At 32.4% G+C, this 16,956-nt stretch overlaps 3 protein-coding genes across 4 annotated transcripts; all 3 read right to left on the minus strand.

Moving 5' to 3' along the window:
• Positions 1–352: 352 nt before the first annotated feature.
• On the minus strand, positions 353–877 carry LOC131182861 (uncharacterized). Its single transcript, XM_058152206.1, has 2 exons — positions 777–877; positions 353–692 (listed from the first exon to the last, which is right to left on the minus strand). Exons 1-2 carry the CDS (start codon positions 875–877, stop codon positions 353–355), a joined length of 441 nt encoding a protein of 146 aa, XP_058008189.1.
• A 633-nt stretch (positions 878–1,510) lies between these two features.
• On the minus strand, positions 1,511–4,748 carry LOC110654781 (scarecrow-like protein 28). The gene has a single exon (XM_058153646.1). It carries the CDS (start codon positions 3,802–3,804, stop codon positions 1,807–1,809), a length of 1,998 nt encoding a protein of 665 aa, XP_058009629.1. The 5' UTR covers positions 3,805–4,748; the 3' UTR covers positions 1,511–1,806.
• A 4,791-nt stretch (positions 4,749–9,539) lies between these two features.
• LOC110654780 (plant UBX domain-containing protein 8) lies at positions 9,540–15,087 on the minus strand. Of its 2 annotated transcripts, XM_021810873.2 has the most exons (10): positions 14,806–15,087; positions 13,037–13,098; positions 12,334–12,889; positions 11,719–11,834; positions 11,324–11,534; positions 11,004–11,204; positions 10,742–10,906; positions 10,290–10,433; positions 10,142–10,198; positions 9,540–9,960 (listed from the first exon to the last, which is right to left on the minus strand). In XM_021810873.2, the coding sequence occupies exons 1-10, from the start codon at positions 14,887–14,889 to the stop codon at positions 9,853–9,855; spliced, it is 1,704 nt and encodes a 567-aa protein (XP_021666565.2). In that variant the 5' UTR covers positions 14,890–15,087; the 3' UTR covers positions 9,540–9,852. The 2 variants fall into 2 exon arrangements, with proteins under 2 accessions (XP_021666565.2, XP_021666569.2); XM_021810877.2 differs by lacking the exon at positions 14,806–15,087 and having other exon boundaries at positions 13,020–13,094.
• Positions 15,088–16,956: the final 1,869 nt, after the last annotated feature.

The raw sequence follows: 16,956 nt of genomic DNA on the forward strand, positions 1-16,956 counted from the left end.
GGTCAGAGAATCGTCCTGATTCTATATTACACATGCTCAGTCTTCATTAATTAGCATAAACATTAAATAATCTCATAAATTCTGGATCAAAATGATCAAACAGATTGGCTAAGTCAGTCACACCATCATTCAATACAATTATCATTCAATACAATTAAGGATAAAGAAAAGAAACTTCATTATTAAAAAAATGCAGACTTTTAACAGAATAGAATATTGAATCCTATAACCCGTTCAAACTGCACATTGCTAGGTAACTGATTTGATGAATATAATCTAATTTCAAGACTAGAATTGAAAACTGTGGAAGAAAACAAAAAGTCACCTCTGAAAACAGTACGATCATCAGCATTCAATCCTCAAGTTCCTGTCGACAAGTGGGGCACGAATTCCGAACCTTCAACCAGCGAGAGATGCACCGTTCGTGAAATATATGAGAGCACGGCATCTTCGTGAGTGGGAATCGGGCTCCAGATAATTCCTCTAAACAAATCGCAGAGTCACCGCCCTCCTTCTCAGCGAAAAACCTCCACTTCCTCAACTTGTTCAGCGCGGAACTCGATGCACTTCTGGGAATCACTTCTTGGCTCACTTCGTCCATTATCATCGTCAAATCAATGGGATTTGCATGAAGCAAGTCCTCATGGATAATATTTACGTCGGCCACCACGGGAAACCCCAAGAAAGGGTACCTATTGGCCAAAAAGATGAGGAAGTTTGCAATGCGATAAGTAAAGAATTGGCGTAATTAGTTGTCAAAAACGAAGGAAGAAAACAGGTCTTCAAGATGGCATCGGCAGAGTGGCAGATCAAGTAGGTGAAGATGATAAATCTGGAAGGGAAAAGAGGAGGTTGGAGCAGTTGGATAAGCTTCCATCTCGAGCAGTTGGATAAGCTCGAGAAACAAAATGGGAGGCTGCGTGAGATTGAGGAACTTGCTTATAGAAGAATTTAGGTTGACTTCAATTCTTCTAGCACTCATCATGAAGGCTGACTGAAACCACTGAGTAATGTATGAGGAATTTTCTTGTTTTTGGGTTATATATATAGATAGTTAGGGCTCTTTTCTTGTCGGTGGAGATTACATCGTGGGTTTCATAATCCATATGGGATTCGGAGTTTCCCACGTATCTCAGTAGTTAACGATTCTTGATTTGTTTATTTATTTAGACAACGGAACATAAAATTTTGATAAATATTATTAGTAATTATCTAAATGGATAAGAAAAGTGAATTCCTAAAAAGAAAAAATTTATTAAATTCGTATTAAAATTAATGATTTTTTATTTGTTTATTTATTTGAACAACGGAACATAAGACTTTAATAAACATTACTTGTAATTATCTAAACGGATAAAAGTGAGCTTGTATATAAGAAAAGTGAGTTCTTAAAATGAAAGAATTTATCAAATTCATACCGAATCTGATATAAAATCAAACACAAATAATTCATAAACACAAATCAAATAAATCATTCCATAAATGAGGTTCAATTCTCAAGCACATATATGTTCATAAACTTTTAAACTTTTCCAACAAATATAATGAACAATGTAATGACAGTACAACAAAGAATTTCATCAATAATAAAGAATCAAAGAATAATAAACATAAAACTGAATCCAAATTCTATGGACCGAAACCTAGAAATCTGCCCTGCAATGAACTGAAACAAGTATGAAACTACAAAAGAATGAAAGAATGATGACAGCTTTTTCTACCTACAAAGAATTTATTGTCCCTTTCTGTGTGCAAGAATGGAATGAAATTTGATGGTATGTATTAAGAAAAAGAAACCTCCAGCAATCAACTTGGCTGAGAAAAAGAGGATGAGCTTCCCGCAACATCTAGAGGCACCCATGCAGACACTGTATAGAGAGGCTGATCTAACCAACATAGAGTAAGTGCTGCTCTATCTTGCTCTTGTTTAACCCTATAATCCTCACAAGAGTACATCTTCAACAACATTTGGCTTTGAAGCACTTCCCTCTCACTAATTCCCATGCACCGGAATCCACCTTGCTCCATCAACTTTCTCCACTTCTCAAAACTTTCATGCCTTTCAAGCCTATCACTTCCTTCACAAGCAATTATATTCCTAATCTCCCGTGCAAACATCTCCTCTATTTTGATTCTAACCGGGCTTTCTAACCGAAGGCTAGAATCGATTGAGTCAAATATTGCAGAGTAGTACTTCAAAGAATTGCACACTCTTGCTTCCAAATTAGGGGCATTATGTTCTGCTTCTTGCTCTGCCATAAGGACTACTGTAGGATTTGTGCTTCGAATAAGTCCCAAGAAATCCCTTAATGCTCCTCCATTTCCATCATAAAGTGTCTTGTGCATCTGGAAAATACAATTTATAGCCACGCACTCCCCTTCCTTCACATGGAGCATCCAAAGCCTCACGTCTTCCAACCTATCCACAACAGGATGGAACTCGAAAGGCAGGTTCAATGCCTCAGCAAATCCGGCAAGCCTATCACCTGTCTCATTCAGTTCTTGCTTGGACTCGCCTATGCCTGTGATTCTAACATGGCTAGGAGGATTAGTCCTAGAGGCCAGGCTTTGAAACAAACTAGGCCATTGAAGTCCTTGCTTTATGTCAAAGTCTATAATGTGAACCCTATCCTTCCCCTCAAAAGCTCTCAACAATATCTCATTTGCTGTGAAATGAATAAACTTGGGGATGGGACTCACTTGATTCAAAAGCCTCAATGCAGCTCCAGAATCCTCATCAACTCGATCAAACTCCCGCGGGGTAGTGATGTGAAATATATGTGGCCAAAGCCTTGTAACTCTAAGAGCTAAAGCCTCAGTATAGTAAGCACTAAGCCGTCTAAAAGCAGTTCCTTTTGGAGAAGCAAGATCCCCCAATTTAGCCATACAATGGTTGATCACCGCCATATTTTTGGACCCAATTGCTTCAACACATGCTGTAAGCAAGCTGATCAGCTCAAATGCATACTCCTGGTGATTCTCCTCTGCAGCTTCCACAGCGGTGCCTTCTTGTGGATGAGGATTCCTGGAGCCATTACCCACTTCGTGCACCACAACATTCTCGCTTAGCCTAAGGCCCAAGCTATGACTATCTGACGATGCACTTGAACCCGAGGCTTCTTTTACTGGTCTTTGGCTACTCTCTCCATCTTTCTCGCCGAGGTCAGTGATCTCGGTTACAACAGAGTCCAACCATGGATTGTTTGACAATGGCAAAGGTGGCGAAATCACCTCACCAGGCACAAAACAGACCCTCTCCTCATCTCCTGAACATGTCAAAGTGAAATGAGCTTGTGGAGGGTTTAGGCTTCTGGGTACCTCAAATCCTGATTGAAACCAAAAATTGCCACTTTCCCACTGACCTAGAGTCAAAGTATCTCCACCTTCAAGAACATCACCTGACTTACCATTATCATTGCTACCCCTTTTTCTCTTAGCCCTGTTAGCGCAAGACTCATCAACTGAAACCTGCTCTGCAAACCTCTTCAAGCTCTTACCCTTCTCCCAAAACTCATCTTTCACTGATTGAGTGCTTGTTGCTAAAGGGGGGAGCCTGATATTCTGTTGGAGAGAGCAACTGCTGGCCTTGGATTCAAGTGACTTATCAACAGAGAGACCAACACCAACAGGCCTAATAGGCTGTGACCGCGAGGATTCTTTGCGAGAGAAGGTACATGGCAAGTCCAATCTCTGCGTGCTCATTGAAGGTAACTGGAAATGGCAAGCTTGAAACTGTGCAGGTGACTCACTCCTTAATCTATGCCTAGGTGACAGCAGTGTAGAACTAGAACACCCGGCCAACATCCTCTACAGCCTTCCAATTTCTTTTGTCTGATATTTTTGTGCGATTCACCCACCCTATTTTCTTCTTTTTCTCTCCCTATCTCTCTTTGACTCTATAAAAAAATTTTGAACTATGAAACAAATGGTTTATTGAGTATACAGATACTGTGTTCAGATGAAAACTTTGTGTGTGTACATTTAAAAACGGAGATCAAGAGAGACAGACTAATGTGAGTGTGAGAATTTCTTTTAAAGAATCAATTAAAAAGAATAGGAATCCGATGAATGATAACAGATAAAAAAAAAAAATCAAAATGAAAAGGTTTCTCTAAAATGTCAAGTGATCCTATATGACAAATGTGAGTGTATGGAATTAATAAACAACAAAAGAATATGAAAAAATGTATCCCCAGCCCCAAAACAATGAAAGAATTGAAGAGTAATGAATCAAACACTTACGAGAAAACAATCATCGGATTCCAAAACCTTCAAAAATAACTCATGGGAAAAAGCTATGAACTCTATCAACAACGCAATTCACTTGAGGATTGGAAATGTAAAAACATACTTGCACAATTTGGTATCCGAAATCAACAGGAATCTTTGGACCCACATCAGCATTTGAAGTTTGCAGCAACTCCATGATGGCTGAAACGAGATCAAAAACAAAAACCACTAGTCCCAGCATGCATGAAGAAGTGATTAACAAAGAGACACAGTTATCATCCCTGGACCCTGGCTACCCAAAGAAACCAAAAATCATTAAAGGGCTGTGTTTTTATATACTAAGGTTCTTGCTTCTTTCTCCCTCCCCCTCTCTCTCTCTCTCCCTCGTTATCCCTCTCTCTCCCACTACTACTTCCGACTACTATACTCCTCCTAGAATAACTTCCATTGCTGTCTCGATCATTGCTTTTCTAAATTCTGTGGACCTGTTCGGTTTTACCCAGCCCTCGAAAAAAAAAAATGATTACCGTGAAAAAGGGGGTTCGAGAAGACTTGGAAAACTGGGTGTGTGGCCCGTGGGATTGGCATCAGACGGTTGAGACAGCAAGTCCAAGTGACCGTTGAAGGATGTCGGTGAAATATGACCGTTGCGGGCTTGGTGTACGGACGGACAGGTGTGCATGTGATTGCCTGAATTTTATCCTCTTTCTTCTCTTTACTGAGTCACATGATGTGCACGTGCCTGTCTCCTTGATACCCGTTCACATGACCGTTGGGTTTTAATAATACGACATTGCCTCGTTTCTTCTGTTAACTTCCTTAACCTCCTACATAATTACGGAAAATTTAAGACACGTGGCGCACAACTAGCCGCCATTACAGCCTAATTATATACTAATAAACTGAACTTTGACTAGATTGTTCAACTATGACTGTCTGGGTCCTCTGCGTTTTCTATTTATGTTCAACCACGTCTTACACTAAGGAAGGGCTCTATGGTCATTGTGCTAGAACTATTATCTTTATTTTTTTCAAAAAAAGAAATCTTCATCAAAATTTAATGGTAATTTTTGCATTTTGCAATTTTTAAATATAAATAATATATTTTCTTTTTTTAATATAAAAATAATAAATCTTATAAATAATTTAAATATTACATTCGTCTATTTTTATTTTTGTGTTTAAATTTTACACAATAAATAAAAAAATAATAAAATAATTTTATTTTTATAACAATATATTAGTAATTAATATTATTTATCTTATTTAATTATTTTTTGTATAAATATTTATTATATTTAATAAAAAAATAAAATTAAAAAATAATTAATAATTTTAATTTTTTAAATATTATAAATATTTTTAAATTAAAAAATTCAACTATAATAAATAAAAATGAAAGTAGAAAATATTTCTTTGCTTTAAAACGACTGGCACTCCCTTCATCATATTATTAGAATATTTGGAAAAAGGCAAATTTATTAATTTGTTCACTCTCTTGAGTTGGATATATATATAGCCACCAAGTCATTTCGGGTTCCAACCAACTTAGAATCGCTGGTTCTTGGTTTATCAAAAGGGTGAACTTGAATCGGCTGGAAACCTCCTCATATTATAGTTTTAATTTTAATTTTGATTTGATCTAATTTTAAATTTTTTTTTTTAAAACAAAAAAAAAATTAATTTGATCCACCCATACTGAATACAATTTCAATTTAATTCTAGCTCAATTCATTCACAATTTGAGCTAAATACAGATTTAAGCAGTTTCTGTTTTGAACTAATCCATGACGGAGTCTAGGTGAGTAAATAGGAGTTCATCTCAAATAATTCATTGAGTATAATTCTTGAAAAGCTGAAATTACCTTAATTTTTTTTCTTATCCTTGTCATTTTTAGAACACGTTGAGAAACTTCCACTTGTATTTTTTTTAAGTGAAAAAAATAGGTACAGAAAATTAAAAAAAAAAGTTGTGTTTGAATTCATAAATTTAAAGTAGGGATAATAATGGATAAGGTATTCGTAAAAATTATTATACTTTAATTTAAAACCGATGAGTATAATCAAAACTCGAATTTATCATAAATCCTATTAGAATTTATTTTCAATATCTGAATCCGTACCAAATCCGATTATTATTATTCGAAAAATACTTGAATTTATTTAATTTTATAAATTTTAATTAATAATTTATATAAAAAATATTTTTTATTAATAATTTATATTTTAAAATTTTAATAATTTCATAAATATTTAAATTTTATTTTATTTAAAATGAAAAATATAAAATTTATAAATATTATTATAAAAAATATATTTATTTTATATTTAATTACATATTTATATAAATAGGTTCGATGATGGATACCAAATATGTAAAATTCAAACCCGACACCAACTCGTCTCAAGTATTATTATCACAACTCAAACTCATCTCAATTCCAATTATACACTACCTAAATCATTCCTATTAGAGTTCGGTCGGATTAGATACCTGCTAAAATCTAACTTATTACTATATCTAATTCAAAGTTTTGGATTTGGATAAATACCTTATTTGGAAGGTTTAAAAAAATATAAATTTAAATTTTGACTAAATTCAAGATAACTATAGAGAATTAAAAAGTAAGAATTTGAAATAATGGTACTATTTATTTTATTTGAAATTTAAAATCAATCTAATAATTTTTTTTATATTTATCTCATTTTAAATTTAAATACATGAATATAAACACAACATTAAAGAATTAATAAAATTTAGAGGGTTGAGAAATTGGAGAATATTGAGAGAAACAAAGTGTTTAGAGAACATTTTAAAAATAAAAAGTAAAAATATTTATAGAGAAATATTATGTTTTTACCATTTTAAAATACCCTCAAATATAATATTTTTCTTATATTAAGGATTAAAAAGATAATTAAGACTTTAATTTTTTAATAAAAACCTAGACTCTTGCTGGGCAACGACCACAAATGGGAAGGGACTAGACTAGGGAGTGGAAGGGCGCACCATGTAATTTAAAAAAATAAATTCAGTCTATTTCAAGAAAAATTTTAAAATATAATTATTATATATATAAAATAATTATACAATAATCACTTACCATAATAAAAACTCATCACAATTAATAATCAGAATATATTATACAATATTATACATATAATTATTATAATTAATAAATTCTTTTATTTTAAGGATCAGATAAAAGCTAAAATTAATCCTTTTAAATAATATTTTATTTTAATTTAATTCAATTTGGATCGATACACCATCCACGTCAAAGTAAAAAACCCTTCAACAAGATTATTCCCTTGCAAAGCGGCAAGAAAGTGGGTATGGCTTTTTTTTTTTATATATATAGTTATGATGAGTAATTATTAAATCAATTTTATAAATTTTTTTATAAAAATTATTAAATGTTAATTTTTTTATAAAACTCATCAAATTTTAATTTAATTTCATAAGAATTACCATGATAAAAAAATTAAAATTTTTTAAATTAACTTACTAATCTATTAACTTTTTTATAAATAAAATCATTTAACTAATAGTAGTTAATGAAGAAAAAATAAAGAAAAAAAAGAAATTTAACAGTGAGGAAAGTAGTTAAATACTTTTATGCATATTATTTTTTTTAAGAAATTAATAAAATAAAATAATTATCAATAAGTTAATACATAAAATTGTGCGACCACACGTAATATTTATTCAAGTATTACCTTACTTGTAGGGGTGGCCACGGTTCAGGAATAGCTGGTTACGGTTTTTGAATCATTGGTTATGTTCAATGAAATCATAAATCTGAACCAAACCGTTAGGGGACGGTTTGGAAGATGGTTCCTGAACCGTCGATTCCGGTTTGAGCTCCGGTTTAAAACGGTTTGAAGGGCGATTCAAAAAAGAACGGTTCAAGACAGTTTGAAGGACGGTTTGAAAGCGGTTTAGGGATGGTTTAAGAGTAATTTAGATAAAAAAACTAGAGAAAAATTTTATTGATTTAAAATTTAAGTTATATTTGTAAAAATATTTTAATTTTTCTTAGAAATCTTTCAATCAAAATAAAATAAGAAAAAAAAGAAAGAAAATAATTTATCTTTAAGAAAAATTTAATAAATAAAGACTTGAACCTGATTAAAAAAACTAGAGATGAAATTAAATTTTTTTAAAGAAATTAGCAAAAAGTGTATGAACTTAATTTTACCTAAATATCCCTTTAGGATTTAGAGGAAAAAAAAATTTTTAGTTCTATCACTTGCCTTTTTTTAAAAATTATATAATAATTGATAATTAAAAAATATAAAAGAGAAAAAAATTAAAATAGAGAGTATTAGAAATTTTATTGATGATTTAAAGTAATAACAAAGTAATTGAGATAGTATTGAAAATTTCAGTGAGTATATAAAATAATAAAGTAGAAAAATTCAGAGAGTATTAAAAATTGAAATGAGTGTAGAAAATAATTATTTAGATAATTTAAGAAAAATTGAAAAAATATTAAAAATTAAAAAAAATACAGAGAATAATTGTATAGAGATTTAATGATATATATAAATGAATTAGGAGTTAGGTAACATACTTATTTAATTTTTTTATATTTAAATCACCGATTTAATCCGATTCGAAATCATCGATTCAATCCAGTTCGAAACCGTCGATTCACGGTTCTTAAAAAATATGAACCTGAACCAAACTGCAGAAAGACGATTTCAGTACGATTCGAAATCGATTCCGATTTTGACCGATTTTAGTCTTATTTTGACCGAACTGATTCCGATTTAAAACCGGACCGTGGCCCCTTCTACTTGCTTGCACGGCAGCTGAAGGAACGGTAAATTTGGGAATAATTTATCCTAAAAATACTTTAATGCACCAATACCCTTCTGAATCGGCGAACCACCTTGGGTCTCCCAAGATCAATAACGCATCCTCTGTTAAACTCTAACCTTAATTAGAGACAATGGAATGTGTCGATCCAAACACCATCACCATTCCACCAAGGCAAACGCAATTGCCAGAATGAAATGTTCTACTGAAAATGTTATCGCACTGGTTCAGTTATCGATTTACACCTTACGTAGAGCTAACGGACCATGAAAAAGGTTCAGGCAGTCCATTTTTCAGATCATGACAACTGTTAGGATTAGTGATCTCTATCCCAAATCTCAATATATTCCTAAGAGATAGTAGTGCATAACCCATTCCCCCAACCCCCAAGCCCTAAAACCACTTCACATACATAGGCAATCAATGCCACAACCACAATAACACTTTATGAACACAGCCTTCTAATCCACACCAAGAATTGAAGTTACTATCCAATTAACTTAATATCATAAATTACTGAATATGTACAAAAGCATTCATTAACGATTAAACATATGATGAAACAAATGCTCACCATTAATTGTACTGCCCCTCCAACCATAATTGTAATGCTCCTTCAGTAGAACTAGATGTTTTCATCTACCCAAATTTCCTGCAATTTGTCCGAACAGTACAAACCCAAATAACACCACCCCACCCCCCGGGGGCCTTTTCCCCACTTTGATGTATCACTTCATGTTTAATTGAAATTAAATCTTCAAAGGAGTAATTTTCTACAATTTTAAAATGTTTCTTTTCTAGATTAACTCCAGGAACAGGGCCTCCTGTTTGCTGGTCAGGCCAAGTTCATTCAGTGTCAGTGCACTTTCTCCATCACTGAAAGCACGCCTTGGGTATGGCCTTACCTGTTCAAGTAACAAAAATTAGAGATGAAGGCAGAATGTGTCAACTCTGGCTACTTCCATTAATTCAAGCATGAACATATACACGAACAAAATTTTCTCACCAACAACAAATCAAAGATACATCAGGGATGTTCACAACAGTTAACTATAGTATTGCAGAAAAGCACAGATGAACAATTACCAGTCTATAAGTGCCAGGCTTGACCACCCTACCAATATCTATGAAGTCAAAAAGAGACTGCAAAGCAAACCACAATTAGCAACAAGAAATAAAGTGCTTGTGTATGGATACAAGTACTGAACCAAGTTGCATTCTTCACAGAACTTACCTGCAAGTTGTCAGATTTGAGAAATCGGCGGCCACGACGGGTACCATCAGGCATCCGCACCAAAAGTGTAACAGCTTTCTCATCATTGGATTCTGGCTCCTGAGACAGAGAAGCTTCTTTTGCTGCCAAAAGTCTTTCAAATTCCTGCTAGTGCTAGGAAGAATCACACATCCAGCTATAAACAAACACTATACATTAACTTATAAAAGCTATCCCCTCCACTCCAGCCAGAAGCATACAGGAAATAAATGGCTTTGGTCAACGGCAGTATATAGTACAGCCATATTAAAAACCAAAAACATGAAAAATTAAGGAAAAGGATAAGGCAAGGATACATGAGCACCTAAAACTTCTTTTGCAGCAAAAGAATAGCATATTACAAATTGAAAATAAGTAACATTTAGATCATTGCCTCAGTCTCGGTTTAAAATGAGATAACATATAAATAGTACCTGCTCTTCTTCCAATTTCTTTCGAGATTTTTCCTCTTTTTCCCTTTCTTCTTCAAGAGAAGCTTTCCTAGCAGCTTCTTCTTGCAAACGACGGGCTTCAGCTTCCTCCATGGCCTTCATCTCCTTTTCCCTGTCAGCTGCCAATGATGCGAGATACTCGTCATCCTACATCCATCAGGTAAGTTATTACTTCATCATACCATCACTGATGGTTGATAAGAACTAGAGTCTTTATTTTAAGGTTGGAAACCAAAAAATAAACCTGCTGTTCACGGATCAACCGCTGAGATTGTAAGGATGGTGAAGGGGGACGAGGCATCCGCTGTGAATAAGGGCCTTCACTCTGAATGAGCTGATGAGGTGCATATGGAAAGTGATATCCAGTCCCTTCAGGAATTCCACCAAACATTGCAGCCTCAAGCATGACAGCTTCATCATGCTCCTCAGAAGATATGCCTCCCCACTTCAATTTGGTAAAGAACAAAGCTACAATTAGCTTGTTTAGAGAGCACACAACCAAGAATTTTGATTTTTGAAAGTCCAATTGAGTAATTTTATAGGAAATTTAAGTAAAAAAGAAACCTCATCAGAATGGAAGGCATTTCCATTGTGCTGGGTGTGACTGCTTATATTACTCTGTCCAGGACTAGATGGTGGACTAGCCTCAATGACTCCAACTTCTCTGGCTGATTCAATAGAGCCAGAAGATGTACGTCTTGATCTATGCCTAACAAGAGGCTGCTCATCCACATCTTCAGATTCCTCTTGAATAGATAACTTTCCTGTCCTAAACCTAAATCACATCAAAAGAAAATTGTCAAATTTCTCACCTCCAATAGTGAGGAAATTACCCTAAAAACATTGTTCTAGCATCCTTCATTATGACCATCCCGGCAGAGGAATGCCAACACATGGTCACAGCAATGGATTCAAATCACATCTTTAAGCAGTAACCTAGTATATACATATATATACACCTTCCATTTGAGGTCACTACCGTCCCCAACTCCACCTCATCTAGCTTAGAAGCTCCCATTTCTGGTGCTCTGGTTTTTCCCTGATGCTCTCGCAATGCTTTTTCTTGCTCTGCAGCCTGCACTTGTTCATGTTAAATGTGACCAAGAGATGCCTATAAGTAAAACACAACATGAAAGACCAGCAAACCTTCAGGGAGAAATTTTTTTTTTTTTGGGTTGGGGGGTTGTTTGTGGGGTGGTGGGGGTGGGGGGGGGGGGTGTGGGGTGTGGGAAGGAGAGGAGATGATTTTATTCTCTTCAACAAGCAGAAGGATGCTTAGAGCACACGATTCCAAGATTGCAAGGAGGCTATTTCCATGGTTTAAACCTATGACCTCCACTTCACAATAGGTCTCTCTTCTCAAGTCTCAAGCAAGAAAAGAAGGAAAAAGGAAGAAAATGCCTCCAAGGACAATAACAGGTCCCAGGATCATTCAATTGGTGTATGATGGTGAAGATCATAAACTTATAAAGCACGCACAATTCCACAGAATACAAACAGGAAGACAACCCAAAATAGTAAATTTTATAATCTCATGAATTGCAAACACGAAAAAAATTGTTCGCTTAGCTCACCTGAGCCTCCTGTTTTGAAGCTTCTATGGCAGCACGAATCATTTCTTCTTCAATGTCATTGCCGTAGTCTGGCAACTTATCAAATTCAGAAGCACTCGGTCTACTATGACTCTCATGAGCACTGCCACTAGAAATATCACCTCTTTGCTCAGTCTGTTGTGCAGACCATCCAGTTAGATCAGTTGAAATTTCATTGTCATCTTCATCATCAACTATAACAGTCCCACGAATATCTGGGCCCAGTGCATGTTCAGTTCCAGTTACATCCTCAATGATAGGGGCATGACCAGAATGGCCGGATACATCATTGTCATCCTTGACCTCTATAGGTATCTCTCTCCTCTCTCTTGGGTGTGAAACAAATGGTTCACGGTTCATAAAGTCAGAACCACCATCAAACAGACTTCTTCGAAAGTGTGGATCAAGAAATGAGAATGGGTTCATTGTACTAGCCTCAGATAGAACTGAAAGAGGATTTCTTCTAGATGCAACTTCAACTGGATCATCTATATCCATGAGATCATCTTGAGGAGCAACAATAGGAGTTTCATTGATACTGGACATGAGAAAAACAAATGCAAACATCACTCTGAATCTTGTTAGAGGGATTTCAGATAACAAAGGTATTTAAAAGTGAATGGAAAATAATATTGAAAAAGAAAAGGACAATAAGCAATGGCATCTACAATGGTAAGACACTGACGTGCTTCTCTCTCCTTCACTGAAATGTGCATTGACAGCTGCATTGAGATCACCATGATGCTCCTATTGCAGGAAAGAAAATGTATTAAAGGACAGGAAGCAATTCATTTAACCAATTGAATGTAGAAAAGTTAACCAATTGAATGTAGAAAATTTACCATCAAGAAGCTTGGCCCAAAACTCTAACCAGCTAAAAGCATAATCCTTGTATCTTAAAATCAAATAGGCAAGACAAGTCCAAAATCTAATATTCACTTGTGGAAGCAACAATATGTGATGGAAGAGAATAAAACTAGTATTCACTTGTGCAAGCAACAATACGTGATTGAAGCATACAAATAAGAATAAAATTATACAAATTAGGGTGAAACAAAACTGCATAAAAAGTTCCTACTTCCTACTCCCAAGCATTCCATGGGAAAACATGCGGTCATGCAGCATTTTTTTTATCATATTATCTAATCATTTGTATGCTTTCTTCTAACTTTTGGCCCCATTTTCTTTTGCAAGCCCAAGAAACCAATTTTATGGCTCCATCATCAAAGCTAACTTATACTTATTTTTCAAAAAGCATCTGCCTTTTTTTTATTTTCAATCTACAATAAAAGGCAGAATTTGAAATAGGTGCATGCAAAGCAGCATGTTATGACATTAGAACCCCTGAAAAACGAAGAAGTCCTTCAAACACTTTTAAAGCTCTAAGATGAAATGACCTATCAATAAAATAGTATCAATTCACCCCACTGCTCACAGAGATTCGTCTAATCTAATACTGGCATTAAAGCACCAGTGCTTCCCACCGCTTGGAGTTGGAATTGCAACTACATCGCTTTTTCCCTAATCTAGAAAGCTATAAAATAGAAACAGGTTAGTACTTGTAGATAAAGGCAATAAATATTTGCACAATAAGGCACAAAACCAATGGACTAAAGTGATTAATTTAAGACAGAACTCTGTGACGTCAGCAATGCATGCACCAGAACTCCTTTTAAACAGCCTCAGGGTAAACACAATTTCAAAAATAACAATACACTGTTTCGTAACAGTTTCAGCTACTCTATACCTCACAACATTCCACCAGTTCAGAAGGAAGTCAAAATACAATTGGGAACCAATACAATGAACCAATTTTAGAACAAAACAAGTTTTCTTTTTTTTTTTTTTTAAATGAAGAAATGACATTTAGCAAGACCCAAAATATCTGAAGGAAAACCAATTTCAGTATCAATGAGTAGGACTATGCTTAATTAGTCAGACTTCATAAAAATAATAAACAATAAGCAAACTACAGCTTTAGAAAACATCATAGCTATACAAACTACGTGCAATCCCACTAATGATATCTCAATAGTGTTCTTTATGTCCATTCAATTAAGCATATCTTAATTTCATTCACACATTGTAGCAACACCTTGAAAATAATAATCATCTAAATTTACAAGTCATTCCGAACCTCAAACTAAAAACAACATTAGCTTCATCAAAAGTTCCAATAATACTAACAGTAATAATAATCAGAAATCAGGTTAAGATTAATAATCAAATTCAAGCCAAGAAAAAATGTCGACCATTTGCTCAAACTAGATTCCCTCAAACAATCAGTAATGGTAATGCAATACAAAACCCTAATTAAACACCGAAACTACACAATCCAGCATCAGTCAATACAGAAACCAAGAATAACATTGCAAACACCATTTGGCGATTATAATAAAAATCCCACAACAAAAGCAAAAAGAAAATAGATAAAGGCGATGATCAGTACATTACCTCAAGCTTTTGCGCGGCGACAGCTTCTGTGACGCCAGTGATGCTTATAAATGTGTCGATTGCTTCTTGATTAGGCCTTGCCATATTAATAGAGAATTGAGAGAGCTAGTGATAAATTGTCGGTATTGCAGTTTTGAGAGAGTTTCTTTTGTAGAAAGAGAAAAGAGAGATATTTGGTGTGGAATCCGATCAGAAGCTTTTATAGGTGAAGGAGCTTGGAGCTTCTCCAATATTCCACGCTTCCTGCCATGGCCTAAATGGCTTTGACGGATTGGAAAGAAAATGGGCTCAAATAGGCATGACAACTTTTGGGCATTTAGGATACCCAAATTTTGATTTGATTGAATTATATTGTGGTAGAATGAATTTAGTTTTAAATATTAATGCTTGTATTGAGTTAAAATTTAGGTTTAAAATTTTCATAATTATTATTGAAATCATAAATTGGGATCTACATTGCTCGTTCCATAAGGTGAAATCTAACACAAAGTGCTTATTGAAATCATTTTTATTTCTTTTTTAATGATTAATTTTTTTTAATATGCATTATATATTTTTTGTACTCGTTATATATCCATAATTTAATATTTTTATATATAATATTAGTGTAATATATTAATTATTATTATAATAATATAGCATTTTTCATTTTTTAATGTTATATGTTCACTATTTTTAGATTAAATTAATAAAAAAGCAAATATATCAACAAAAATAAAAAATTATAGAAGTAAAATTTATTATGTAAATTTTATTATTATAACATAATTTTATAATTGTAATTATTTTTTAAATATATAAATTTAAATAATTATTATTTTATTAATTTATATATTTTCGTGTTAAATATTTTTAATAAAAATTATTGAGGTTATCAAGACAAATCAGTTTTTAGTATTTTATAATTTTTACAAAAACATATATAATTAACGTAAAAAATTTAAATTTTTTCAAATACTATTTAATAGTTTGTACATATAATATTAAAATAAATTTAATATGATATAGTTTCATATAATGTTGATATTTCTTTATTTTTAGTTATTTTCAATTTTTTTAATTTTATTTAATAAAATTAACTATACACCCTATATCAATAAGTATCAATATTATTAATTTTTATTTGACCTATAATTTATATAATTTCATATTTTCCTATGATATGGAGGAAAACTTAAAAAATAAAATTGATAAATATATTGACTAAAAAATTATTTATAAATAATAAATTAATAACTATAATTTTTCTTTATATAAAAATAAAAAATAAAACAAACTGACGTTAGTGTATTATTATTTTTAATTAGAATGATTATAGTAAAATGTTTAGACAATTATTTGGTTATAATAACACTCTTTGTTAAACTAACACATAACATATTTTTTAAATTTTTATAATTATTTTTCTAAAAATAAATGTCAAATTTCAATAAAAAAAGTTGTTAAATTCAAATAAATAAAAAATTTATTAAATGATATAATATTTATATTCATATGAAAATCGTAATCTTTTTAAATCAAAATATCACTTTGTATTTATATTTAAATATAAATTTTTTTAATTGAAATAATAATTTTATATTCAAAGTATAATTCTTAATTTTTTTATGGGTATTCACTATTTGTCAAGTTAGGATTCTTAAAATATAAAATTATTATATTATTTTATATGTATACATATTAACATTTTTAAACTTTCAATAATGTACCATTTCAAGATAAAAAAAATTAGTATTATAAATTATAATCATCCTATTAGTTATATTAATTTTATAATTAATTTCAAGACTATTATTAATTTTTTTAAAAATTTTATATTCATATAATTTTATTATATATTATATATTAATTTTATTTTCAAAGTATAATTCTTAATTTTTTTATGGGTATTCACTATTTGTCAAGTTAGGATTCTTAAAATATAAAATTATTATATTATTTTATATGTATATGTAACACCCCAAAATTTTAAATTTTATTATTTTATGAGCATTTTTGGTATTTTAATTTTATTTAAATTTTAGGAATTTTTTTTGAGATTTTTCGGATTTTAAAAATCAGGTTCGATTTTCCGAAAATATAAACTTTGATGATTTTTAAAAATTAATTTAAAGACCACGTGGAAAAACTAAAAATATATTTGGAGTCTAC

Source organism: Hevea brasiliensis, chromosome 9 (genome assembly GCF_030052815.1).
Source record: "Hevea brasiliensis isolate MT/VB/25A 57/8 chromosome 9, ASM3005281v1, whole genome shotgun sequence".
NCBI lineage: Eukaryota > Viridiplantae > Streptophyta > Magnoliopsida > Malpighiales > Euphorbiaceae > Hevea > Hevea brasiliensis.

Coding starts and splice junctions, on each gene's coding strand:
- LOC131182861 (XM_058152206.1), bottom strand. CDS start 877: ATGGAAGCTTATCCAACTGCTCCAACCTCCTCTTTTCCCTTCCAGATT. Junction 693..776: donor CGATGCCATCTTGAAGACCT/GTTTTCTTCCTT, acceptor TTTGGCCAATAG/GTACCCTTTCTTGGGGTTTC.
- LOC110654781 (XM_058153646.1), bottom strand. CDS start 3,804: ATGTTGGCCGGGTGTTCTAGTTCTACACTGCTGTCACCTAGGCATAGA.
- LOC110654780 (XM_021810873.2), bottom strand. CDS start 14,889: ATGGCAAGGCCTAATCAAGAAGCAATCGACACATTTATAAGCATCACT. Junction 10,907..11,003: donor GGTTGATCCGTGAACAGCAG/GTTTATTTTTTG, acceptor TGATGGATGTAG/GATGACGAGTATCTCGCATC. Junction 10,434..10,741: donor AGAAATTGGAAGAAGAGCAG/GTACTATTTATA, acceptor TAGCACTAGCAG/GAATTTGAAAGACTTTTGGC.